Source organism: Staurois parvus, unplaced genomic scaffold (genome assembly GCF_062004578.1).
Source record: "Staurois parvus isolate SC_StPar_1 unplaced genomic scaffold, SC_StPar_1.0 ptg000125l, whole genome shotgun sequence".
Lineage (NCBI taxonomy): Eukaryota > Metazoa > Chordata > Amphibia > Anura > Ranidae > Staurois > Staurois parvus.
Window position 1 is genome coordinate 60,966 of NW_028317921.1, and position 26,946 is coordinate 87,911.

General features: G+C 44.9%; 1 protein-coding gene and 1 non-coding gene across 2 annotated transcripts in view; both read right to left on the bottom strand.

Moving 5' to 3' along the window:
• Positions 1-171: 171 nt before the first annotated feature.
• TRNAC-GCA (transfer RNA cysteine (anticodon GCA)) lies at positions 172-243 on the bottom strand. Its single transcript has one exon. It is a non-coding gene; the product is annotated as a tRNA-Cys (tRNA).
• Positions 244-1,879: 1,636 nt separating this feature from the next.
• LOC149467054 (uncharacterized) overlaps positions 1,880-26,946 on the bottom strand; it is a 30,683-nt gene continuing 5,616 nt past the window's right edge. The window contains exons 2-8 of the mRNA XM_089672305.1: positions 21,697-21,827; positions 18,237-18,397; positions 14,016-14,118; positions 9,662-9,772; positions 6,801-6,901; positions 4,970-5,107; positions 1,880-4,209 (exon numbers count right to left, since the gene is read on the bottom strand). Coding sequence (XP_089528431.1) covers positions 4,119-4,209; positions 4,970-5,107; positions 6,801-6,901; positions 9,662-9,772; positions 14,016-14,118; positions 18,237-18,397; positions 21,697-21,807 — 816 coding nt within the window. The 5' untranslated portion in view covers positions 21,808-21,827 and the 3' untranslated portion in view covers positions 1,880-4,118. The remainder of the gene's footprint in view (positions 4,210-4,969; positions 5,108-6,800; positions 6,902-9,661; positions 9,773-14,015; positions 14,119-18,236; positions 18,398-21,696; positions 21,828-26,946) is intronic.

Sequence of the window (26,946 nt, forward strand, 5' to 3'; positions counted from 1 at the left end):
TTCACGTCACAATCGTGTCTGGAGGATTATCTTGAGGTTGTCGTTCAGCTCAAAGCAGAGTATCTGTGTTTGCCGTGAAATGCTCTGCCGTCTGCGTCTGTCCGTCGTGCTTTTTCTTTTTTTCTGCTTTGAAATGTTGATAGTTAGATACATAGATATCCAAAACTTCTGAGGGGGCACCCGGATTTGAACCGGGGGCCTCTCGATCTGCAGTCGAATGCTCTACCACTGAGCTATACCCCCTGGGTGAATAACAATCTCACTTGTTGTCTTTTCTTTTCTTTCATTCTTCCCTCTATAGTGTGTACTTGTCTCTCAGCACTAAGTGACATTTTTGTCTGTTGCCATATTCCTTTTCTCTTTCTTTTCTTTTTTTACTTTTCTTTTTTCTCTCTCTCTCTCTCTCTCTCTCTCTCTCTCTCTCTCTCTCTCTCTCTCTCTCTCTCTCTCTCTCTCTCTCTCTCTCTCTCTCTCTCTCTCTCTCTCTCTCTCTCTCTCTCTCTCTCTCTCTCTCTCTCTCTCTCTCTCTCTCTCTCTCTCTCTCTTTTCCACTTTCTTTCTTTTCTTTCCTCTATCCCTCTATAGTGTGTACTTGTCTCTCAGCACTAAGTGACATTTTTGTCTGCTGCCTTCTTTCTTTTCTTTCTCTCTCTCTCTCTTTATTTCCTCTTTCTTTCTTTCTTTCTTTCTTTCTTTCCTTCTTTCCGTTCTCTTTTTCTTTCCTTTCTTTCTCTCTCTTTTTCTTTTTTTCTTTCTTTCTTTCTTTCTTTCTTTTCTCTATCCCTCTATAGTGTGTACTTGTCTCTCAGCACTAAGTGACATTTCTGTCTGCTGCCTACTTTCTTTTTCTTTCTTTCTTTCTTTCTTTCTTTCTTTCTTTCTTTCTTTCTTTCTTTCTTTCTTTCTTTCTTCTTTCTTTTCTTTCTTTCTTTCATTTCTCTATCCCTCTATAGTGTGTACTTGTCTCTCAGCACTAAGTGACATTTCTGTCTGCTGCCTTATTCCTCTGCAATCAGCATGAATAATTTCTAATGAGTTTTCCTGACACCAAGAGAGAAATGGTGACTTGTGTTTGACACCTGTGCCTTAGAACAACACATATGCAGAGGCTGGGTGTTGGGTCCCACCTATCATGCTGCCACATACTGCATATGCCTAAGGGTGTCATGAAGAGATTAAACACGCACTGTAGATCTCAATTCATAATAAAGTCAATACCCCCCAGTCAGCTCTTTGTGAGCACTGGTGTATAGGACTGAGCTATTTGGAGGGATTCATACACAATAGTACTTGAAGATAAATGATCACAGAAGATACAAAATTATATATTTATACACTCACCCTCCTCTCTATTAGGTCCCCCTGTTCAATTGCTTGGTAATACAAAATTGCTATTCAGCCAATCACACGGCAGCAACTCAATGTATTTAGGCATCTAGACGTGGTGAAGACGACTTGCTGAAGTTCAAACCGAACATCAGAATGGGGAAGAAAGGGGATTTAAGTGTCTCTGAACGTGGCATGGTTGTTAGTGCCAGACGGACTGGTCTGAGTATTTCAAAAACTGCTGATCTACTGGGATTTTCATGCACAACCATCTCTAGGGTTTACAGAGAATGGTCAAAAAAAGAGAAAATGTCCAGTGAGTGGCAGTTGCATGGATGAAAATGTCTTGTTGAGATCAGAGGTCAGAGGAGAATGGGCAGACTGGTTGGATATCATAGAAAGGCAACAGTAACTCAAATAACCACTCGCTACAACCAAGGTATGCAGAATACCATTTCTGAACGCACAACACATTGAACCTTGATGCAGATGGGCTACAGCAGCAGAAGACCACACCAGGTAGCAAGGAGTACTTAATAAAGTGGCCAGTGAGTATATTTTTTCCTTTATTTGGACTTTGTGCTATACTGACAAGGTTGATAATTTGTCATGTTGTTAATTATTGGGTGTACATCATGGTTTGATTTATTTTATACAGAGTGGATTGCGCCTGATTTTTACATGTTAAAAAAAAAGAATTCTGATATGGTAAAATACTAATCAATGGGGTTTCTCAATTCTGATATAGTAAAATACTGATCCCAGATTCTGATAAGGTAAAATATTCATCAATGGGGTTTCCAAATTCTTATATGGTAGAATACTGATCGGCAGGGTCTTAGATTCTGATGCCATAAAATACTGATCAATGGGGTCTAGGATTTCTGATGTGGTATAATATTGATCAATGGGATCTCTGAATTCTGATATAGTAAAATACTGATCAATTTGCCTCCTGGATTCTGATATGATAAAATACAAGTCAATGGGGTTTCCAAATTCTGATATGGTAGAATGGAAAGACCAAACAAAATAACATCAACAGAAGTGCCTAGTGATCACTAAGCACTCCTGTTGATGTTTTTTTGGTCTTTCCATTTTGTTCCTCTGGAACTGTGAGCAGCCTTCTGTGTGATTCCATTTGTGACCAACTTATGGGCATTCATCTGAGCGTCTGGCTTTCTGACCATTTTTGATATAGTAGAATACAGATCGTCAGGATCTTCAAATTCTAATATCGTAAAACACTAATCAGTGGGGTCTCCATATTCTGATGTGGTATAATATTGATCAGTGGGGTCTCCAAATTCTAATATGGCAAAATACTAATCAATAGGGTCTCCAAATTCTGATATGGCAAAATACTGATCAATGGGGTTTCCAAATTCTGATATGGCAAAATACTGATCAATGGGGTCTCCAAATTCTGATATGGCAAAATACTGATCAATGGGGTCTCCAAATTCTGATATGGCAAAATACTGATCAATGGGGTCTCCAAATTCTGATATGGCAAAATACTGATCAATGGGGTCTCCAAATTCTGATATGGCAAAATACTAATCAATAGGGTCTCCAAATTCTGATATGGCAAAATACTGATCAATGGGGTCCCCAAATTCTGATTTGGCAAAATACTGATCAATGGGGTCTCCAAATTCTGATATGGCAAAATACTTATCAATAGGGTCCCCAAATTCTGATATGGCAAAATACTGATCAATAGGGTCCCCAAATTCTGATAAGGCAAAATACTGATCAATGGGGTCTCCAAATTCTGATATGGTAAAATACTTATCAATAGGGTCCCCAAATTCTGATTTGGCAAAATACTGATCAATGGGGTCTCCAAATTCTGATTTGGCAAAATACTGATCAATGGGGTCCCTAAATTCTGATTTGGCAAAATACTGATCAATGGGGTCTCCAAATTCTAATATGGCAAAATACTAATCAATAGGGTCTCCAAATTCTGATATGGCAAAATACTGATCAATAGGGTCCCCAAATTCTGATTTGGCAAAATACTGATCAATGGGGTCTCCAAATTCTGATATGGTAAAATACTTATCAATAGGGTCCCCAAATTCTGATTTGGCAAAATACTGATCAATGGGGTCTCCAAATTCTGATATGGCAAAATACTGATCAATGGGGTCTCCAAATTCTGATATGGCAAAATACTGATCAATGGGGTCTCCAAATTCTGATATGGTAAAATACTGATCAGTGAGGTCTCCAAATTCTGATTTGGCAAAATACTGATCAATGGGGTCTCCAAATTCTAATATGGCAAAATACTAATCAATAGGGTCTCCAAATTCTGATATGGCAAAATACTGATCAATAGGGTCCCCAAATTCTGATTTGGCAAAATACTGATCAATGGGGTCTCCAAATTCTAATATGGCAAAATACTAATCAATAGGGTCTCCAAATTCTGATATGGCAAAATACTGATCAATAGGGTCCCCAAATTCTGATTTGGCAAAATACTGATCAATGGGGTCCCAAAATTCTGATTTGGCAAAATACTGATCAATGGGGTCTCCAAATTCTAATATGGCAAAATACTAACCAATAGGGTCTCCAAATTCTGATATGGCAAAATACTGATCAATGGGGTCTCTAAATTCTGATATGGCAAAATACTAATCAATGGGGTCTCCAAATTCTGATTTGGCAAAACACTAATCAATGGGGTCTCCAAATTCTGATATTCCAAAACACTGATCAATGGGGTCTCCAGCCATGTCTTGTAGCACTCAGCGTTGGTTTTTCAAATCTTTGCTTCACTGAGATTTAGTAGCCAAAAGCAGAACGTTTTGTAGCCAAAGTTCAACCTCCGTTTCACTGGAGGACGTCTCCATGATCTGAAGGAACCTGAAACAGGATTCATATACAGGATAGTCTGACACCGTTCACAAAGATTAGTACCCTGAACCTATCCAAACCTAACACTTGTTCTACTCAAATCAGGTAGGTTTTTTTTTTTTTTTGAGGGCCTTGCAAGAGTCAATTCATTGACCAGCTCCGACTCTGCACAGAGGCACAGACCTTTTCTTCCAAAATAATAATTAAAAAAAAGTTGCTATAACAGCTTTAAAAGTGTTGAATTTGGGTCATAATTTCTTGCTGACTTAAAGACTAATTAAAGCAGTGGTTCTCAACCTTCCTAATGCCCCGACCCTTTAATACAGTTCCTCACGTTGTGGTGACCCCCAACCATAAAATTATTTACCCAGTAATTATAATTCATGAGTGTCGTTTTACCTCCAATACTGCTGCTTTCAGCACAGTAGCTGCTTTTAACAGAGTAGCTGCTTTCAACACAGTAGCTGCTTTCAGCACAGTAGCTGCTTTTAACAGAGTAGCTGCTTTCAACACAGCAGCTGCTTTCTACACAGTAGCTGCTCTTTACACATCGGAAATATGTGTTTTCTGATGGTCTTAGGGGACCCCTGTGAAAGGGTCGTTCGACCCCCAAAGGGGTCGCGACCCACAGGTTGAGAACCACTGAATTAAAGCTTCACGTCCTTCTAGGATCAGTCTGTTCACAGGGTGACAACGCTACTGGCATCATTTTTATCTTTCTTTTCCTCTGTTCCCCGATATTTCCTGTCCCATTCACCTACATCCTCACCTTTCCTCGGCTGTTCTTATCATTTCCTTGGCTTTCTCAGGCTCAGTCCTAAGATATATCTGGAACGTGGATAAGGTCTGAACAAAACCCAGCAGCCCCGCCAATGGCATTCGGATCTTGGTCACAACGCTGTCTATCCTGCAAAGACATATAGCACTGTGAGTTACTGAAGAGGTTAATACAGATAATATCAATACAAACAAGTCTGACAAGTAATTGCAGCTTCTTCAGCACATACAGAATACTGTTCATGTTAGTAAGAAATTAAAGCCCAACTCCTGGAAGTACACCTTATGGTGCCGCTCCAAGCTGGAAGGAAAAGGATCGCTCCACCGGCAAGTGAGAAGAGGGGGTATGAGTTCGAGCGATTCCAGTGTCAGCCAATACAAGTGAAGGGATGGATGCTGCTCAACTGACCCCAGGAGACCAATGTTGAGGAATGACTTCAGCTGCCATTCTGGCCATGCCCTCTGAAGCGTTTCACCCCACCCAACGGGGGTTTGGTCGCTTCACTCCCAACTCCTGGAAATTTAAAAATATTCCCTTGCAGTGGGACTGCACCCCAGGAGCAGAGAAGCAGTTTTACTTACTTGATCCTCTGCTCCCTTGGAAAATGGTGCTCCCCCATGCTTCAGCGGTGGAATGTCCCTTGGTGTCATCACTCTAAAGCAGGGCTATAGAACCTTCATTGTTCTTGACCTTAGAACCATGGCCTGATCTAGGGGGTTGCTGGGGTGGGCTATACCCTGCCAGACTTCAGTTGCGCCCTCCCCCTCACTAAAGCTAACAGCCCGCCTCCACTCCTGGACGCTGGAGCTGGATGCTAAACACCTTCTCCCAGGGGCTTTGAATGGCAGGATCTAGGGGGGTGCTGGAGTGGCCTATGCCACCCCAGACTTCAGTTGCACACCCCAAAAGCCAACAGATGGGCCCACTCCAGGACTCTGTGGCCGGCTGCTGAACACCCTCTCCCAGGGCTGGTCTTGACAGGATCTAGGGGGGTGCTGGGGTGGCCTATGCCCCCCCAGACTTCAGTTGCACCCCCCCCAAAGCCAACAGCCTGCCTCCACTCTGACTCTGTGGCCGGCAGCTGCACACCTTCTCCCAGGGCTGGGCATGACAGGATCTAGGGGGGTGCTGGGTTGGCCTATGCCCCCCCAGACTTCAGTTGCACCCCCCCAAAGCCAACAGCCTGCCTCCACTCCGTCTCTGTGGTCGGCTACTGAACACCTTCTCCCAGGGGCTTGGCATGGCAGGATCTAGGGGGGTGATGGGGTGGCCTATGCCCCCAGACTTCAGTTGCACCCCCCCCAAAGCCAACAGCCTGCCTCCACTCTGACTCTGTGGCCGGCTGCTGAACACCTTCTCCCAGGGCTGGGCATGACAGGATCTAGGGGGGTGCTGGGGTGGCCTATGCCCCCCCAGACTTCAGTTGCACCCCCCCAAAGCCAACAGCCTGCCTCCACTCCGACTCTGTGGTCGGCTACTGAACACCTTCTCCCAGGGGCTTGGCATGGCAGGATCTAGGGGGGTGATGGGGTGGCCTATGCCCTCAGACTTCAGTTGAACCCCCCCAAAGTCAACAGCCATACCCACTCCAGGACTCTGTAGCTGGCTGCTGAACACCTTCTACTTGGGGCTTGGCATCGCAGGATCTAGGGGGGTGCTGGTCTGGCCTATGCCCCCCAGACTTCAGTTGCATTCCCCCCAAAAGCCAAGAGCCTGCCTCCACTCCAGGACTCTGTAGCCGGCTTTGTAGTATTTCAGGGTGTCAGGAATGTAAGAAGAGGTTACAGCAGATCTGATGGCTGATATATAAAAGTGGTCGCACCTTCTTTTGTCGGTGTAAGGGATGGATTCATAGATTTCCTTGTATCCAGTGTTGACATGATGATACTTCTCGTGCTGATATGGGGTCAGAAAACCTTCCACCTGGAAAATAAATGACACCTTTCTCTATACCAGTATACACATCTTTGTCTATATACAGTATATACATCTTTGTCTATATACACTCTATACCAGGGGTGGGCAAACTTTTTGACTTGAGGGCCGCAATGGGTTCATATATTGGACCCGGGGGCCGGACCAAGAGTAGATGAATTATGTGTATGTGTCATCCATAGTAAGTATAGTAATATTCCCCCATAGTAAGCATAGTAATTAATCCCCCATATAGTAATTCATCCCCCCTATAGTAATTCATCCCCCATAGTAATTCATCCCCCATATAGTAATTCATCCCCCATAGTAATTCATCCCCCATATAGTAATTCATCCCCCATATAGTAATTCATCCCCCATAGTAATTCATCCCCCATATAGTAATTCATCCCCCATATAGTAATTCATCCCCCATAGTAATTCATCCCCCATAGTAATTCATCCCCCATATAGTAATTCATCCCCCATATAGTAATTCATCCCCCATATAGTAATTCATCCCCCCTATAGTAATTCATCCCCCATAGTAATTCATCCCCCATAGTAATTCACCCCCCCTATAGTAATTCATCCCCCATATAGTAATTCATCCCCCATAGTAATTCATCCCCCATATAGTAATTCATCCCCCATATAGTAATTCATCCCCCATAGTAATTCATCCCCCATATAGTAATTCATCCCCCATATAGTAATTCATCCCCCATAGTAATTCATCCCCCATATAGTAATTCATCCCCCATATAGTAATTCATCCCCCCTATAGTAATTCATCCCCCATAGTAATTCATCCCCCATAGTAATTCACCCCCCCTATAGTAATTCATCCCCCATATAGTAATTCATCCCCCATAGTAATTCATCCCCCATATAGTAATTCATCCCCCATATAGTAAATCACCCCCATTTAGTAATTCATCCCCCATATAGTAATTCATCCCCCATATAGTAATCCATCCCCCATATAGTAATTCATCCCCCATAGTAATTCAGCCCCCATATAGTAATTCATCCCCCATAGTAATTCATCCCCCATATAGTAATTCATCCCCCATAGTAATTCATCCCCCATAGTAATTCATCCCCCATATAGTAATTCATCCCCCATAGTAATTCATCCCCCATATAGTAATTCATCCCCCATATTAATTCATCCCCCATATTAATTCATCCCCCCTATAGTCATTCATCCCCCATAGCAATTCATCCCCCATATAGTAATTTATCCCCCCTATAGTAATTCATCTCCCATATAGTAATTCATCCCCCATATAGTAATTCATCCCCCATAGTAATTCATCCCCCATATAGTAATTCATCCCCCATAGTAATTCATCCCCCATATAGTAATTCATTCCCCATATTAATTCATCCCCCATATAGTAATTCATTCCCCATATTAATTCATCCCCCATATTAAGTCCCCAAGTCCCCCCTGTGTCAATTCACTTACCTTTGCTCCGCGCGTTCCTCTCGCCGTGTGCCGCGCCGTTCCGGTGCAGCATGAAAATCTGTCTCCTATGAGGATCTGTCCCCCTCGACGTATCTGCGCATGTGCCAGTTTCAGGCATTAGCAGCCAATCGGCGATCTCCGGCACATGCGCAGATACGTCGAGGGGGACAGATCCTCATAGGAGACAGATTTTCATGCTACACCGGAACGGCGCGGGACACGGCGAGAGGAACGCGTGGAGCAAAGGTAAGTGAATTGACACAGGGGGGACTTCAGGGCGGACTGTGAGAGGAACCTAGCGGGAGCCTAGCTCCGCGGGCCGGATTAAAAGGTCCGCCGGGCCGTAGTTTGCCCATTGCTGCTCTATACCATGGTTTGTGGAACTTCCTACCAACTAAATAATAAACACAGATTGGGAATATATTCACCAAAGAAATGGAGTAGAATTCATTGTGGTGATATTTGTGCAAAAAGATTACTTATTTGCAAAATTTTATAACAGAGATGAAGAAAAACGTGTTTTTTTTCTACACTTTCAGTCATCTTTTGAGGGGTTGGGGATGTGGTAGGAGAGGGGACTGGGGGGAGCGGGTAAGATTCTTTCTTGAAGAAAAAAATGAAAAATCTAGGGGTGGGGGGTTGTGCTGTGGGCAGATTGGGGGGGGGGGTGTAGAGCTAGGTTGGGAGATTTGTGCTGGGAGGTGAGCTTTTTGGGGGAGGGGGTTGTGCTAGAAGGGGTGATTTTGAGGGGGAGGATTTGTGCTAGTATGCTAATAGAGATGATGGGGGGGAGATATGTGTTAGGAAGGGTGATTTGAGGGGGGGGGGGGTTGTCCTAGAAGGGATGATGGGGGGGGGGATATGTGTTAGGAAGGGTGATTTGAGGGGGGGGATTGTCCTAGTAGGGATGATGGGGGGGGGATATGTGTTAGGAAGGGTGATTTGAGGGGGGGGATTGTCCTAGTAGGGATGATGGGGGGGGATATGTGTTAGGAAGGGTGATTTGAAGGGGGGGGGTTGTCCTAGTAGGGATGATGGGGGGGGATATGTGTTAGGAAGGGTGATTTGAGGGGGAGGATTTGTGCTAGTAGAGATGATGGGGGGATATGTGTTAGGAAGGGTGATTTGAGGGGGGGGATTGTCCTAGTAGAGATGATGGGGGGATATGTGTTAGGAAGGGTGATTTGAGGGGAGGGATTGTGCTGGTAGGGATGATGGGGGGGGGGAGTGATATCCCAGACAAGGTGGAAGGGAAGACAAGGGGCCCTGAAAACACAAAGACATTCAATACTGACGTCTGCAAAGACTTGGCTCATCTGCTCTGAGCGCTCCTTGTAGTGAACTTTCATGTGGGGGAGATAGGAGAAGAGAGCGAGGCAACCTCCCGGCTTCAAGATCCGATCCACCTGAAATGATGACGTCTGATTAATAGTTCATCAAAAATGTGCCGTTCACTGAGCAGGATGAAATACCAAACTTCTAAAAGGAAAAACCAACAGGGTGCAACTTAGTGTATAGAGTTCAGTGGATTGGGGATATAATGTACAGAGTGCAGCAAGTCAGTGTATGTGATGTACAGCACAGCGTACAGAGTGCAGCAGTTTGGTGAATGTATCGTACAGCACAGCGTACAGAGTGCAGCAAGTCAGTGTATGTGATGTACAGCACAGCGTACAGAGTGCAGAAAGTCAGTGTATGTGATGTACAGCACAGCGTACAGAGTGCAGCAAGTCAGTGATTGTAATGTACAGCACAGCGTACAGAGTGCAGCAAGTCAGTGTATGTGATGTACAGCACAGCGTACAGAGTGCAGAAAGTCAGTGTATGTGATGTACAGCACAGCGTACAGAGTGCAGCAAGTCAGTGTTTGTAATGTACAGCACAGTGTACAGAGTGCAGCAAGTCAGTGTATGTAATGTACAGCACAGTGTACAGAGTGCAGCAGTTTGGTGAATGTATCGTACAGCACAGTGTACAGAGTGCAGCAGTTTGGTGAATGTATCATACAGTACAGTGTACAGAGTGCAGCAAGTCAGTGTATGTAATGTACAGCACAGCGTACAGAGTGCAGCAAGTCAGTGTATGTAATGTACAGCACAGCGTACAGAGTGCAGCAAGTCAGTGTATGTAATGTACAGCACAGTGTACAGAGTGCAGCAAGTCAGTGTTTGTAATGTACAGCACAGTGTACAGAGTGCAGCAAGTCAGTGTATGTAATGTACAGCACAGTGTACAGAGTGCAGCAAGTCAGTGTATGTAATGTACAGCACAGTGTACAGAGTGCAGCAAGTCAGTGTTTGTAATGTACAGCACAGTGTACAGAGTGCAGCAAGTCAGTGTATGTAATGTACAGCACAGTGTACAGAGTGCAGCAAGTCAGTGTTTGTAATGTACAGCACAGTGTACAGAGTGCAGCAAGTCAGTGTATGTAATGTACAGCAGTGGATTGGGGATATAATGTACAGAGTGCAGCAAGTCAGTGTATGTGATGTACAGCACAGCGTACAGAGTGCAGCAAGTCAGTGATTGTAATGTACAGCACAGCGTACAGAGTGCAGCAAGTCAGTGATTGTAATGTACAGCACAGTGTACAGAGTGCAGCAAGTCAGTGATTGTAATGTACAGCACAGCGTACAGAGTGCAGCAAGTCAGTGTATGTAATGTACAGCACAGCGTACAGAGTGCAGCAAGTCAGTGTATGTGATGTACAGCACAGCGTACAGAGTGCAGCAGTTTGGTGAATGTATCGTACAGCACAGTGTGCAGAGTGCAGAAAGTCAGTGTATGTAATGTACAGCCCAGTGTACAGACTGCAGCAAGTCAGTGTATGTAATGTTCAGCACAGTGTACAGAGTGCAGCAGTTTGGTGAATGTATCGTACAGCACAGTGTACAGAGTGCAGCAGTTTGGTGAATGTATCATACAGCACAGTGTGCAGAGTGCAGAAAGTCAGTGTATGTAATGTACAGCCCAGTGTACAGAGTGCAGCAGTTTGGTGAATGTATCGTACAGCACAGTGTACAGAGTGCAGCAGTTTGGTGAATGTATCGTACAGCACAGTGTACAGAGTGCAGCAGTTTGGTGAATGTATCGTGCAGCACAGTGTGCAGAGTGCAGAAAGTCAGTGTATGTAATGTACAGCCCAGTGTACAGAGTGCAGCAGTTTGGTGAATGTATCGTACAGCACAGTGTACAGAGTGCAGCAGTTTGGTGAATGTATCGTACAGCACAGTGTGCAGAGTGCAGAAAGTCAGTGTATGTAATGTACAGCCCAGTGTACAGACTGCAGCAAGTCAGTGTATGTAATGTTCAGCACAGTGTACAGAGTGCAGCAGTTTGGTGAATGTATCGTACAGCACAGTGTACAGAGTGCAGCAGTTTGGTGAATGTATCGTACAGCACAGTGTACAGAGTGCAGCAGTTTGGTGAATGTATCGTACAGCACAGTGTACAGAGTGCAGCAGTTTGGTGAATGTATCGTACAGCACAGTGTGCAGAGTGCAGAAAGTCAGTGTATGTAATGTACAGACCAGTGTACAGACTGCAGCAAGTCAGTGTATGTAATGTTCAGCACAGTGTACAGAGTGCAGCAAGTCAGTGTATGTAATGTACAGCACAGTGTATAGACTGCAGCAAGTGAGTGTATGTAATGTACAGCACAGTGTATAGACTGCAGCAAGTGAGTGTATGTAATGTACAGCACAGTGTACAGAGTGCAGCAAGTCAGTGTATGTAATGTACAGCACAGTGTACAGAGTGCAGCAGTTTGGTGTATGTATAGCACAGCACAGTGAGCAGATTGCAGTGATCCCCTGTATGCAATATACAGCACAACATCCATACAGCAGTCTAAGCTCTGTAAGCGGAATGTACAAGGTATGTGGCACATACAATGCATACATGGTGCAGCTGTATGCAGCAAGATGTTTTAGGGGTCCAGATTATGTTGTCATGCAGCACAGCGCACAGATTGCAGCATGTCACGGGTCCCCCCACACGCCACGCCCACAGCGACTAGCTAACTGAGATGCGCACGTGTGGCCATGACTTGGGGTAAGGGGGAATAAAGGGGACTTAACTTTGAATATATATACAGTATATAAGACCAGCCGTGATGTACTTCCACAGCCCGCACTACCTTTGGCCACCACCAGAGGGAGACTCCTTTAGAATCCAGCTGCTCGACCACACACACTGGCAGATACAAATCTTATATACAATCTGGTGCACTGACTAGAGTTGAGGAGCAGCCTAGCAATCACACACCCTTCTAGGATTCCTCCAGCTATCCTACAAGCTAGAACCCGGGTGTTAATCACCCTTCCACTGTCCACACCCCCCCACACCAGACACACCACAAAAGGTAGCTTGCCACCACCCAGCAGTTTATCTGCAGAACGGTCTGCTGAGACACCCCACACACACAGATCTCCGTCTGGCAGATCTGTTACCTTTACAATCTGCTCGCAATCTTCCCACACACAGTGCAATTGCATACAGATTGGCAATGAGCTTGACCGAGCGTTTAAAGGCACTAACATACAATACAATCTAATCTCTCCAATCTAATCTCTCCAATCTAATCTCTCCGAAGATATGAGCCCGTGCTTAAATACACAGAAATCACTAATTAATTTTAAGCTTTAATTTCCCGAAAGTGGGCAGTGTATAAAATATGTACAAAGTATAAAAAGTTACAGAAATACAAAAAATACAAGAAGACACACAAATGACTATTCACTATAAAATAAAGGAATAAAAGACAGAAGAAAAACTTTACCGAGATTTACCCCGCGACTGCAGCAAGTCAGAAAAGTCCGTAATCCGTTAGTCCATCGACCAGCTCCATACGAAATACAATGTCCTAATGCCCGGGTACCACATTTATGGGGATATGGACATAGGTGGGACATTAGTCCTCAGCTAATTGACCCTGGGGGGTGTTCCTGTACCTGCCCACAGGATGTTCTGGGTGCTGACCTGCCCAAGTTCAATCGGACCAAGACTGGCTTCAAACACCAAGTCGGGGATTGGATTTCCATCAGCCCGATCACGACAGTACCAAACACTGTTCGACTGTCGCACTCCAGCACCACCTAACCATTTCCTGCATTTTCCTGGCCTTCTACCTAAGCCACAAATATGATTTTTATATGTTGGTGTGACCCACAGCGTGCCCAAACAGAAGGAAGTATTTTCATCTCTCTGCAACTAATATTTTAGCTTTTATGACAGATGAAACATACCCTTTGATGTATGTATATTCTGTAGGCTCCCCAGACAGATCGGAGACCCCCTGCTGTCATGAAGCTGAAATGTCTGTGTTTCTCTTCAGCTTCAGGAAGGTGGCCAAGTCTGATTATGTATAGGTGACAAAATCTTATTAGCACCCAGGTGCCACTTCCAGAGGAAGCCAGGCTGATGAGCTAATTGATGACCATCTGTCTGAGTACCTATGACTGAATATTTCTTTAATAACAAGGAATGAGCTAAATTTACATTATCATATTCTCTACAGGTCACATCTGATCTACTCAAATCTGTACATTCATGTCACATGTACGTCACACAGCTGTCAGAAGTTTCTAATGTACAGCACAATATAGGGTGCAGCAAACCAAAAAACGAGAAGACTGAACGTGTTTTTACCTCTTTTAGAAACTTCTCAATGTTAAACCAATGGGCAGCAGCAGAGGCTGTTAGTAGATCAACAGAGGCGTCACCAACCGTCACCTCTTCAGCTGGACAGGTACTGCAGAGACGACTTTAATTAGTCAAACTATTATGTTACATGTAAAGCCGACTCCCCCATCCCTGCTGCGAATGACACCAAGGGTTTGGCCTATTTATGAAGGTTTTGGGCAGCACAGTGGCAAAATGGTTAGCACTTCCGCCTGGCAGCACTAGGATTGCTGGTTAAAATCCCAACCACGGCACCACCCGCCTGAACTTTGCATGTTCTCCCTGTGCCTGCATGGGTTTCCTCCAGGTGCTCCAGTTTCCTCTCATACTCCAAAGACATTCTGGTAGGTTAAATGAATCCTGTCCCTAGTATGTGTATGTATGAATGTGAGTTAGGGACCTTAGATTGTACGCTGCTCAGGGGCGGGGACTGATGGGAATGTACAATATATATATAAAGTGCTGAGCACATTGATGACGCTATATAAGTACCTGAAATAAATAATAGTAAAGGATTCCCTGGGAAATTCACCCACCGAATCCCTTCCTGTTATTTTCGCAAGTGAAAATTCAGTGACATTCACCTGGCATGCCTCACATTCACCCTGTTTACATTATTATTATTATTATACAGTATTTATATAGCGCCAAACTGGCACAACCCCTGGGCACTGACTGGTGGCACTGACTGGCACAACCCCTGGGCACTGACTGGTGGCACTGACTGGCAGCACTGCTGGGCTGCACTGGTGGGTGGCACTGGTGGGCAGCACTGGTGGGTGGGCACAGGTGGGTGGCACTGGTGGGCACAGGTGGGTGGCACTGGTGGGCACAGGTGGGTGGGCACAGGTGGGTGGCACTGCTGGGCACGTGTAGGTGGCACTTCTGGGCACAGGTAGGTGGCACTGCAGAGTGGCACAGGTGGGTGTACTGCTGGGCACAGGTGGGGGCACTGCTGGGCACAGGTGGGTGCACTGCTGGGCACGGGTGGGCGGAGCTAGTGGGCGCACTGCTGGGCGGAACTTGCGGGTGTCACTGCTGGGCACCGATCATCAGGGCACTGATCATCAGTGCCCTGATGATCGGTGCCGATCCCTGCTCTGACAACTGCCGGTTCTCGGCAGTACTTTCCTCACGATCTGACAGCGTGAGGAAAGTGCAGCCGAGAACCGGCACTTGCATTTCCCTGTGATCAGCGTGTCATTGGACACCGCTGATCACGTGGTAAAAGGCCGGTATGATCGGCCTTTTACCACATCTCGTGATCAGCTGTGTCCGTAGGACACAGCGATCACGGAGATCGCCGGGTGCGCGCCCCCTGGGGCGCGCAGGAGAGCGCGTTCTGGGGGGACGTCATATGACGTCCACCCAGAACTGGCCGGCCGCAGTGCAGCCGTCATTCGGCTATCTGCGGTCGGCAGGTAGTTACTTAAAGTATATTTTAAAATATAATTATTATGGTCAAAATTGTAGCATTTCAAATAGTGACACATATTTGAAATGCTAAAATTTTGGCCATATTCAATATATTTCAAAATATTTCAATTAAAAAAAAATTTATATATATATATATATATATATATATATATATATATATATATATACAGTTGCAAGAAAAAGTATGTGAACCCCTTGGGATTATGTGGAGTTTTGCATGAAATGAGCATAAAATGTGCTCTGAACGTCATCTAAGTCACAACAATAGAAGAATACAGTCTGCTGAACATAATACTACACAAACATTAGATGTTGCCATGGTTTAATTGCACATTACATGTAAACATTCACAGTGCAGGGAGGAAAAAGTATGTGAACCTTTGGACTTAATAACTGGTTGACCCTCCTTTGGCAGCAATAACCTCAACCAAACGTTTCCTGTAGTTGCAGATCAGACCTGCACAACGATCTGGAGTAATTTTGGACCACTCCTCTTCACAAAACTGTTTCAGTGTAGCAATATTCTTGGGATGTCTGGTGTGAATCGCTCTCTTAAGGTCATGCCACAGCATTTCAATCGGGTTGAGGTCAGGACTCTGACTGGGCCACTCCAGAAGGCGTATTCTGTGCTGTTGCAGCCATTGTTTTGTTGAATTACTTGTATGCTTTGAGTCATTGTCCTGTTGCATCACCCATCCTCTGCGGAGCTTCAGTTGGCAGACAGATGGTCGTTTGTTTTCCTGCAAAATGTCTTGATAAACTCTGGAATTCATTTTCCCATCAATGACAACAATCCGTCCAGGCCCTGAGGCAGCAAAGCAGCCCCAAACCATGATGCTCCCTCCGCCATGTTTTACAGTGGGGATGAGGTTTTGATGTTGGTGTGCTGGGCCTTTTTTTCTCCACACATAGTGTTGTGTGTTCTTCCCAAACAACTCAATCTTGGTTTCATCTGTCCACAGTATATTTTGCCAGTAGTGCTGTGGAACATCCAGGTGCTCTTTTGCAAACTTCAAACGTGCTGTAATATTCTTTTTGGACAGCAATGGCTTCCTCCGTGGTGTCCTCCCATGTACTCCATTCTTGTTTAATGTTTTCCTTATTGTAGATGTGTCAACAAAAATGTTAGCATGTGCCAGAGATTTCTGTAGGTCTTTAGCTGACACTCTGGGATTCTTCTTTACCTCATGCAGCATTCTGCGCTGTGCTCTTGCAGTCATTTTTACAGGACGACCACGCCTAGGGAGAGTAGCAACAGTGCTAAACTTTCTCCATTTGTAGACAGTCTGTCTTACCGTGGACACGTGAACATCAAGGCTTTTGGAGATACTTTTGTAACCCTTTCCAGCTTCATGCAGGTCAACAATTCTTGATCGTAGGTCTTCTGAGAGCTCTTTTCTGCGAGGCATGGTTCACATCAGACAGTGCTTCTTGAAACCAGTAAACCCAAAACAGGTGTGTGTTTTTTAAGGGCAGGACAGCTGTCAGCAACACATCCAATATCATCACACTGATTGGAGTCAAGGTTGGCTCACTCCTGGTTCCAATTAGCTCTGGGAGAAGTCATTAATCTAGGGCCTCACATACTTTTTCCTCCCTGCACTGTGAATGTTTACATGTTATGTGCAATTAAACCATGGCAACATCTAATGTTTGTGTAGTATTATGTTCAGCAGACTGTGTTCTTCTATTGTTGTGACTTAGATGACGTTCAGAGCACATTTTATGCCCAATTCATGCAAATCTCCACGTAATCCCAAGGGGTTCACATACTTTTTCTTGCAACTGTATATACACACACTGTATGTTGAAATGCGTTTTTATTACAAAATATATGAAAAATATTATTCTAAATACATTTCAAATATACTGTATGTCTTTTATATAGTGTGTGTGTGTATATATATATATATATATATATATATATATATATATTGCAAAATGTATGAAATATAATTTTAAAAAAATATATTTTTTAAATATATTCTACAGATTTTTTTTAACATATAAATAAAAAGTCATTTTAACATATATTTTTACATAGATTTGTAAATGCATTCCAAAATAAAATTTTTATTTTTAAAGACATACAGTATATTTGAAATGTATTTATTTAAATATTTTTTATATATTATGTAATATAAATGCATTTCAACATGCAGTATAAATATATATATATATATATATATATATATTGAAATATATTGAATTTGGCCAAAATTGTAGCATTTCAAATATATGTCAAAATATTGGGAAGAAAAGTTTTATAATATATTTCAAATATATTGTTTTTTCCTTGTGGGGCAGAGCAAGTATGCAGACCTAACTAATTCTCCAACAACATACCTAACTAATGGTCACGTCAACAACATGATGACTAACTAATGTCGGATGGGACTGTCACTTGATCCAAATCCGGACCGCGGTCCACCATTGAGAGATGCCTGATATAGTCGTTCCTGATGGGGAACGACTTCCAATGTTCTTTGCAATTCTGAGATGTCATGTGACTAAATTTTGAAAGCGACAAATGAGGCTGATGCTAGACGATGTGCCCTTTGGGAATAACCCACCCTTCACCAAACCTTCACCAAACCCACCAATCGCTGCTGCACTATGACATACTTCCTTTAGCCCACATACGTCTGTCCCTACCAGGAAAAGAACTACTTGGTTGGGTGTGCTCCCCCCGGGCCAACGGTTCCCAGTCCTCCCTTGAAATAAAGAAACACATTCATTGAATGTCCCCACCTGTATGTTTCATTGGGTGACACCGATGCTTTCTTGGCCTCCTCTATCTGAGCCTCACTGATGTCGGCTCCAAGGACTTTCTCAAAGTGTGGAGAGAGAATTTTTGTGCTCTGCCCCGCTCCACAGCCAACGTCCACGGCAAACCCATACGGTTTGGTTAACTAAAAAGAAAAATACATCTTCAAAATATATTAGAGGGATAATAGGCCTAGAAGTAGAATGGGCTTTTTCAAATTCTAAAATAAAAGAAGAAAATTTAACCCTTTCCCCTCTCCCCCTGTAACATCCCTATGGAGGAGAGCAATTTTTACGTTTTATGTTATGGACCTGTTTAGTTGGCAATAACTTTGTCATTACTTATAATATATACACTATATTGCCAAAAGTATTGGGCTGCCGGCCTTTCCACGCACATGACCTTTAATGGCCTCCCAGACTTAGTCCGTAGGGTTCAATATTGAGTTGGCCCCGCCCTCTGCAGCTATAATAGCTTCAACTCTTCTGGGAAGGCCGTCCACAAGGTTTAGGAGGGTGTCTATGGGAAGGTTGGACCATTCTTCCAGAAGCACATTTGTCAGGTCAGGCACTGATGTCGGGGGAGGAGGCCTGGCTCACAGTCTATGCTCTAATTCATCCCAAAGGTGTTCTATGGGGTTGAGGTCAGGACTCTGTGCAGGCCAGTCAAGTTCCTCCACCCCAAACTGGCTCCTCCATGTCTTTATGGACCTTGCTTTGTGCACTGGTGCGCAGTCATGTTGGAACAAGAAGGGGCCATCCCCAAACTCTTCCCACAAAGTTGGGAGCATTAAATTGTCCAAAATGTCTCCTTAAGAGTTCCCTTCACTGGAACTAGGGGGCCAAGCCCAACTCCTTTTGAGCACCATAATCCCCCCTCCACCAAACTTGGCACAATGCAGTCAGGCAAGTACCGTTCTCCTAGTCACCGCCAAACCCAGACACGTCCATTGGATTCCCAGACGACAGAGAAGCGTGATTGGTCACTCCAGAGAACACGTCTCATTGCCCTAGAGTCCAGTGGCGGCGTGCTTTACACCACGGCATCTGATGTTTGCACTGCACTTGGTGATGGAAGGCTTGGATGCAGCTGCTCAGCCATGGAAACCCATTCCATGAAGCTCTCTACGCACTGTTGTTGGGCTCATCTGAAGGCCGCACCAAGTTTGGAGGTCTTTAGCTATTGACTCTGCAGACAGTTGGTGACTTCTGCGCACTGTGCGCTTCAGCATGCGCTGACCCCGCCCTGTCATGTGACGTGGCCTACCACTTGGTGGCTGAGTGGCTGTTGTTCCCAGTTGCTTCCACTTTGTTATAATCCCACTAACAGTTGAGCGTGGAATATTTAGTAGCCAGGAAATGTCACGGATGGGCTTATTGCCCAGGTGGCCACCTATCACGGGACCACGCTTGGAGTCACTGAGCTCCTGAGAGCGACCCTTTCTTTCACCAATGTTTGTAGAGGCCGTCTGCATGCCTAGGGGATGATTGTATACACCTGTGTCCATGGAGGGGATTGGAACACCTGAATCACATGGTTTGGGGTGCGGGCCCAATACTTTTGGCAATATAGTGTGTGTATATATATATCATGTTTTTAGGACATGTGAGGCTTTCTTTTGGTGATATTTGTTGTCAAACATTATTTAATTTTGTGTTATGCAATCCATAAACATAAAAGTAACAAAATATACACCTTTTTCTGCTCAGTGTTAGAAAAAAAGAAAATGATTGTAATGCCTGATAGAAAAGTATACATTTTATGTTATCCGTGTTTAATATTACAAGTTCACACCTGTGCAGCCCTGGGGGCTGAGTTTTGTGTGGGCCCAAGAGCCCATTCATTTGAATGAACTCCATACCCCGGGACATGCAGAGAAGAAGTCCCAGTGCTTTTTTGGACATCGCAGCCTCGGTTCCCTGTATGGTTGTGATTTCCAGTGCGGGCAGCATGCCATTAGAATGAATGGGACCCACCCGCGGGTCTGTGTCTGTGCAGATGGTGCGGCTGCAGGTATATGTGCAGGTCCCGCAGCGGCACCACCTGCACAGATGTGAGCCGAGCCTTAATGATGATTCTGGTTCAAAGAATTGCAAATGACTTACAAAAGAATTAAGAGGATTTTTGTTTTTCTTCATTTTGCACTTGTTTTTAAATGCAAAGCTAACATTATAATGGTCAAATTGAATACAAACCAAAAAAGCCTAAATATTAATGGATAGGAAACTAGAGATAAAAAAAAACAAATGAGTAGAAAATTCATAGTTAAGGGGAGGAAAGAGTTAATTAGGGCTGATTTACGACTTACCTTTTCATGAAGCGGGTCCGGTGTTACCCTGTATAGGTTGCATGCCGACAATCCCCGCAGGATGGATCAGATCTGCAGATTGGGGAGCATCTTATCCATTATGCTCAATCCGCAGATCCGATCCATTCTGCGGGGATTGTCGGAAGGGGTGTCACCACCCTAGGGATGCCTCTGCGTGTGAACAGGGGCCATCGGAAATAATCTGAGATCCCTAACTCACATTCATACATACACATGGCAGAATGGACAATTTAGACAGGAGCCAATTAACCTACCAGCATGTCTTTGGAATGTGGGAGTAAACCAGAGTACCCGGAGGAAACCCACACAGGCACAGGGAGAACATGCAAACTCCAGGCAGGTGGTGTCGTGGTTGGGATTCAAACCAATGACCCCAGTACTTCCAGGTGAAAGTGCTAACCATTTAGCCACTGTGCTGCCTGTATACACACACACTGGTTACACACAACTTTACATATGCAGAGATCACATGCTATGTCCGACACCTTTCAGAGATATTCCAGTCCTTCTTCAGGACGGCTCTGCGAACAGTATAATGCAGGAAATCATTACCAAAGGATGAAATGAAAATATGTCTTTCCTATAAAACCAGCCAGAGATCAGCTAACCACTACGCATCCAAATTCTCACCCCCTGATACTGTGGGGGAGATCGGAAGATTGTTAGGGGTTGGAAAAAATTACGGAAACACCAAGTAAAAGAACAACATCATTCCCTAACATGGTGTTGGACCGCTTTTGGCATCTAAGATGGCTTGAATTCTCCTGGGAGTTGACAAATATATAAATATCTTGATGGTGGATAATGGAGTCTGATACCAATCTTCATGCAAAAAGTATTCCATGGAAGGAGCAAGGAGTTCAAGGTTCACCAGAAACAAGATAGAAAGAGATTAGGCGGGGAGCTGTCCATCTTCTCAGGTGGCTCAGCAAGAAGAGCTACTGCCAGACACAACCTGGGTTCGGATCCGGGTCCTGACGCTATGATGAAGCCCTAGGAGGGGTGAAACCTGTCAGAGGGGTGTGGCCTTACCTATAAGTAATTATTGCCATTGAAATGTTACCAACATCCTATTGTTGAAGCTGAGCGTATAGCAGACTGGAGCTGACACTCACCCTGTCCTCCACGTATCTGAAGACAAGATCGATTATTTCTTGCGATGGTTCAAACCTGAATTTTCGATAATACGATGCGTGCTCCTTTCCTTCAAAGAGCTGCGTCGACATTTTGAACTCAAAATTACCACCTATAATGATAAAAAAACTGAAAAAAAGTCTGTCTTTAAAAAAATAAAAATAGACACAATATAAAAGGGACTTTATTGGGGTGGACGGCGGTTCTTTGCAATTTCGCTGTCACTTACGGGCAAGATGAATGTGTCACACTTGTGAATGTCCCCGACATCGCCGAGATGCGACACCCCAGCGGGGGTTCCTGGTGATAAGCAGTCCTATTAAAACCAATGGGAGGCTGTTGGCTCCCACAGCTAATGGCAGCCACTCACATAGGATTGCTCACGTGTGATCAGCAAGTGATCAGCCCTGGATGTTGAAGGTCTATGAAGCATAGAGACCCAATGATGTGTCTAAAATAAAGTATGTCATTAAAATGAAAAGGTTCAACTAATGCATTTCATTAAAATGTTGATGGGGGGGGGGGGGGAGGATCCAGGCAGGTTAAAATACAAGTATAGCCAAAGCTTTTTTGGCCTTGTAGGTCACAGGAGTATACTTACTTTTGCTTTCCTATGACCTGCTATTGCCCGCGATCAGCTGATGTGGCAGAGCCACTTCAGGTCCTGGAAGGATCCTGACAATATTGTCAGGAGTCATCTGGCTACCTGATTGACAGCTGGCTCCACCTCTCAGTGCGCAGCTGAGAGCTGAAGCCAGCTGCACCCACCTGGACCTCCAGACTGGAGAACTTTGACTGACAGTCACTGCTCTTTACTCTGGGCAGACTGAGACCTGAGCTGGCAGCGTGTGGGTGGGGTATAAGGTGGCCTGAAGGGGAACTTTCTGAGATTCTGTACTTTTGAGGATCCTCCTACCCATTGCTTCCCGTGACATACAGGCTTGATATATAGGGGATTTTTGCTGTGATGTTGGTATTAGCTGTGGGGCCACTAGTCATCCCTGCCAAGTCACACTGTACACTACCTGGCTGGCAGCTTTAGCACCAAACATTCCATGGGTTACAATTGGCAATGGCCATCTTCCTAAGGTCCAATCTTCGACTTCCAGCATCCAAACTGGGTACCCCCGATGGGGAAACCACATGCTCTTCCGCGATCCTTCCTGCCTTTTCCCATTAAAAGGTCCAACTATCCCTATAGGCTGCCTCTCCTTGTATTTATAGCCCACCAGAAGGGGCCAGAGCCATGGACACCCAGGAGCTAGCAGACTTAACCCCCTCTTAGCCCCTGGGCATCCTGCTAACACATCACTGTACAGAGCACTGTGAAATAAACATCCACATAATAGCAGGGTTCTGTGGGAGTGCAGTAACCAATCTGATACTAACTGACACTGATAAACTGCCACTCACTAACATCACCAGTGACATTAATACAGTGATCAGTGATAATACTATACACTGTTACTGTACTAATGACACTGGCCGGGAAGGAGTTAACTAGGGCATGCAATGGGTTAAATATGGTTTAATATGTGCCTAACTATGTGTTATGTGTGTGAAGTGTGCTGCTTTTACTACTAGATCTCTCAGTTTCTCATCCCTTCATTGCAAGGATGAGATACTGACTGATCGCTCCCTATCAACACAGGGCTCTGGGCTGTGGTTGTACAAAGTTGATCAGCAGGTCCCAGCTGTGAATCATTGGCCAGGACTTGCTCATAGGCTCTTATGCCAGGAAACGCCTGGACAATTAATTCAGTCAGCTAAAGCTGCTTCCAAATATAACAGTAATTTATAAAATAATTTAACTAATTTAATTAATAATTTCGAGGCAAACAAAATTATTTTTTTAAAAATACAAATTCAATCAGTGTAAATGTGGACTACAAATTATGAAAGAAATTATTTATTTACAATAAGTCACATACAAATACATAGCATAATAGACTATGGTGATGCATGTAGATGTCAAGAAAAGTTGCATAAATGCTACAAAATGTGTCCGTAGCAATAGCTCACGTGTGTGTGTGTGTGTGTGTATATATACCGTATATATACCGTATATACATATATATATATACCGTATATACCGTGTGTATATATACCGTATATATATATATATATATGGATGCAAAATTCAAAAATTAATTTCTCCCCATAGAGAAAATAACCATTAAAATCTGACTTTCAGACAATAGTCTGTGTTTTACGGAATTTCAACAGTTATTCCCCAAATAAATAAAACTGTATGCCAAAATGGCCCACGAACAAAAATGATGATATTAACACCAAAACGAAAATATATAAATATGGCTGGTTATGTTATTGTGAGGAGGCAACTAGATTACCACAAAAATGACAATAAATTTATTAATTTAGTCAAGCGGAATTACCAGAATATAGATTATAGTTATCTTCTAATTCTCAGGTAAATCAAAGATGGCTGCCAACTGATGGATGAAGTTGAGTTCTCCCGGCTGCAGTTGAGTGTCAGATATGCAGTAAGATGGAGGGTTAGATGCAATCAGATGGAAGGTTATGTGTCCCGGTGGAAGGTTGTGATCAGATCACATGGGTCAGATCCAGATGGGTCAGATCCCTTGTGTCTATCTGACTTTCCATTTTATCTATTGGCACACAATAGATTCATAAAATTTGAATATACCGACCTAGAAGGTAGCCCCTCATAATGGGCACAGCAGGTGTACCTAGAAGGTAGCCCCTCATAATGGGCACAGCATGTGTACCTAGAAGTTAGCCCCTCATAATGGGCACAGCAGGTGTACCTAGAAGGTAGCCCTCATAATGGGCACAACAGGTGTACCTAGAAGGTAGCCCCTCATAATGGGCACAGCAGGTGTACCTAGAAGGTAGCCCCTCACAATGGGCACAGCATGTGTACCTAGAAGTTAGCCCCTCATAATGGGCACAGCAGGTGTACCTAGAAGGTAGCCCTCATAATGGGCACAACAGGTGTACCTAGAAGGTAGCCCCTCATAATGGGCACAGCAGGTGTACCTAGAAGGTAGCCCCTCACAATGGGCACAGCAGGTGTACCTAGAAGGTAGCCCCTCATAGTGGGCACAGCAGGTGTACCTAGAAGGTAGCCCCTCATGGTGGGCACAGCAGGTGTACCTAGAAGGTAGCCCCTCATAGTGGGCACAGCAGGTGTACCTAGAAGGTAGCCCCTCACAATGGGCACAGCAGGTGTACCTAGAAGGTAGCCCCTCACAATGGGCACAGCAGGTGTACCTAGAAGGTAGCCCCTCATAGTGGGCACAGCAGGTGTACCTAGAAGGTAGCCCCTCACAGTGGGCACAGCAGGTGTACCTAGAAGGTAGCCCCTCATAATGGGCACAGCAGGTTTACCTAGAAGGTAGCCCCTCACAATGGGCACAGCAGGTTTACCTAGAAGGTAGCCCCTCATAGTGGGCACAGCAGGTGTACCTAGAAGGTAGCCCCTCACAATGGGCACAGCAGGTGTACCTAGAAGGTAGCCCCTCACAGTGGGCACAGCAGGTGTACCTAGAAGGTAGCCCCTCACGGTGGGCACAGCAGGTGTACCTAGAAGGTAGCCCCTCATAGTGGGCACAGCAGGTGTACTTAGAAGGTAGCCCCTCATAGTGGGCACAGCAGGTGTACCTAGAAGGTAGCCCCTCACGGTGGGCACAGCAGGTGTACCTAGAAGGTAGCCCCTCATAGTGGGCACAGCAGGTGTACTTAGAAGGTAGCCCCTCATAGTGGGCACAGCAGGTGTACCTAGAAGGTAGCCCCTCACAGTGGGCACAGCAGGTGTACCTAGAAGGTAGCCCCTCACAGTGGGCACAGCAGGTGTACCTAGAAGGTAGCCCCTCATAATGGGCACAGCAGGTGTACCTAGAAGGTAGCCTGGAAGGCGTTAACTTCTTTTTATTGGTGAATTTGTTTCAGACTCCACCCAATGATTGCCAATTTGCCACTAAGTGTCACTCTAAGATAAGTTCTGACTATTTTGAGTTTCCAGGAAAGTGAAGTAACTAATCTGTTATAACGAAAGATTAATATTTCACTATAACATCCTGGACTTTGTGACAACTGTAGGAATGTCTTGGAGGGTAGATATGTCAGTCCTATTCTCTCATGTAAGACGTACTGGAAAAGAGTTGGAGTTTTATATGTAATGATTACAATATTATTCATCCACATAGAGGACAGAAAGACACATTATATACACTTGCCAAAAGTATTGTCCCCGCCCTCCAAATCATGTGATTCAGGTGTGCCAATCCCCTCCATGGACACAGGTGTATACAATCATCCCCTAGGCATGCAGACTGCTTCTACAAACATTGGTGAAAGAATGGGTCGCTCTCAGGAGCTCAGTGACTCCAAGCGTGGTCCCGTGATAGGTGGCCCCCTGGGCAATAAGTCCATCCGTGACATTTCCTGGCTACTAAATATTCCACGCTCAACTGTCCACTGGACTTCAGTTTGATTCTTTTGTGGTAAGGCAGGAGGATTTGTTTCAATCTTGTGTTGAAAACCATACCCAGGAACTCCATCTCCTGGGTTGGTATTAGATGGCTCCTCTGGCTGTTTATAAACCAACCAAAAGTGAACAAGATCCCTAACACTCTGTTGCATTGTAATGTTAGTTGTAGTGGGTGTACAGACCCGGGAACTCGGCACAGGGATGGAGGAAACCCCTCATAATGGGCACAGCGGGTGTACAGACCCGGGAACTCGGCACAGGGATGGCGGGAACCCCTCATAATGGGCACAGCGGGTGTACAGACCCGGGAACTCGGCACAGGGATGGAGGGAACCCCTCATAATGGGCACAGCGGGTGTACAGACCCGGGAACTCGGCACAGGGATGGCGGGAACCCCTCATAATGGGCACAGAGGGTGTACAGACCCGGGAACTCGGCACAGCGATGGCGGGAACCCCTCATAATGGGCACAGCGGGTGTACAGACCCGGGAACTCGGCACAGGGATGGAGGGAGCCCCTCATAATGGGCACAGCGGGTGTACAGACCCGGGAACTCGGCACAGGGATGGTGGGAACCCCTCATAATGGGCACAGCGGGTGTACAGACCCGGGAACTCGGCACAGGGATGGAGGGAATCCCTCATAATGGGCACAGCGGGTGTACAGACCCGGGAACTCGGCCCAGGGATGGAGGGAACCCCTCATAATGGGCACAGCGGGTGTACAGACCCGGGAACTGAGCACAGGGATGGTGG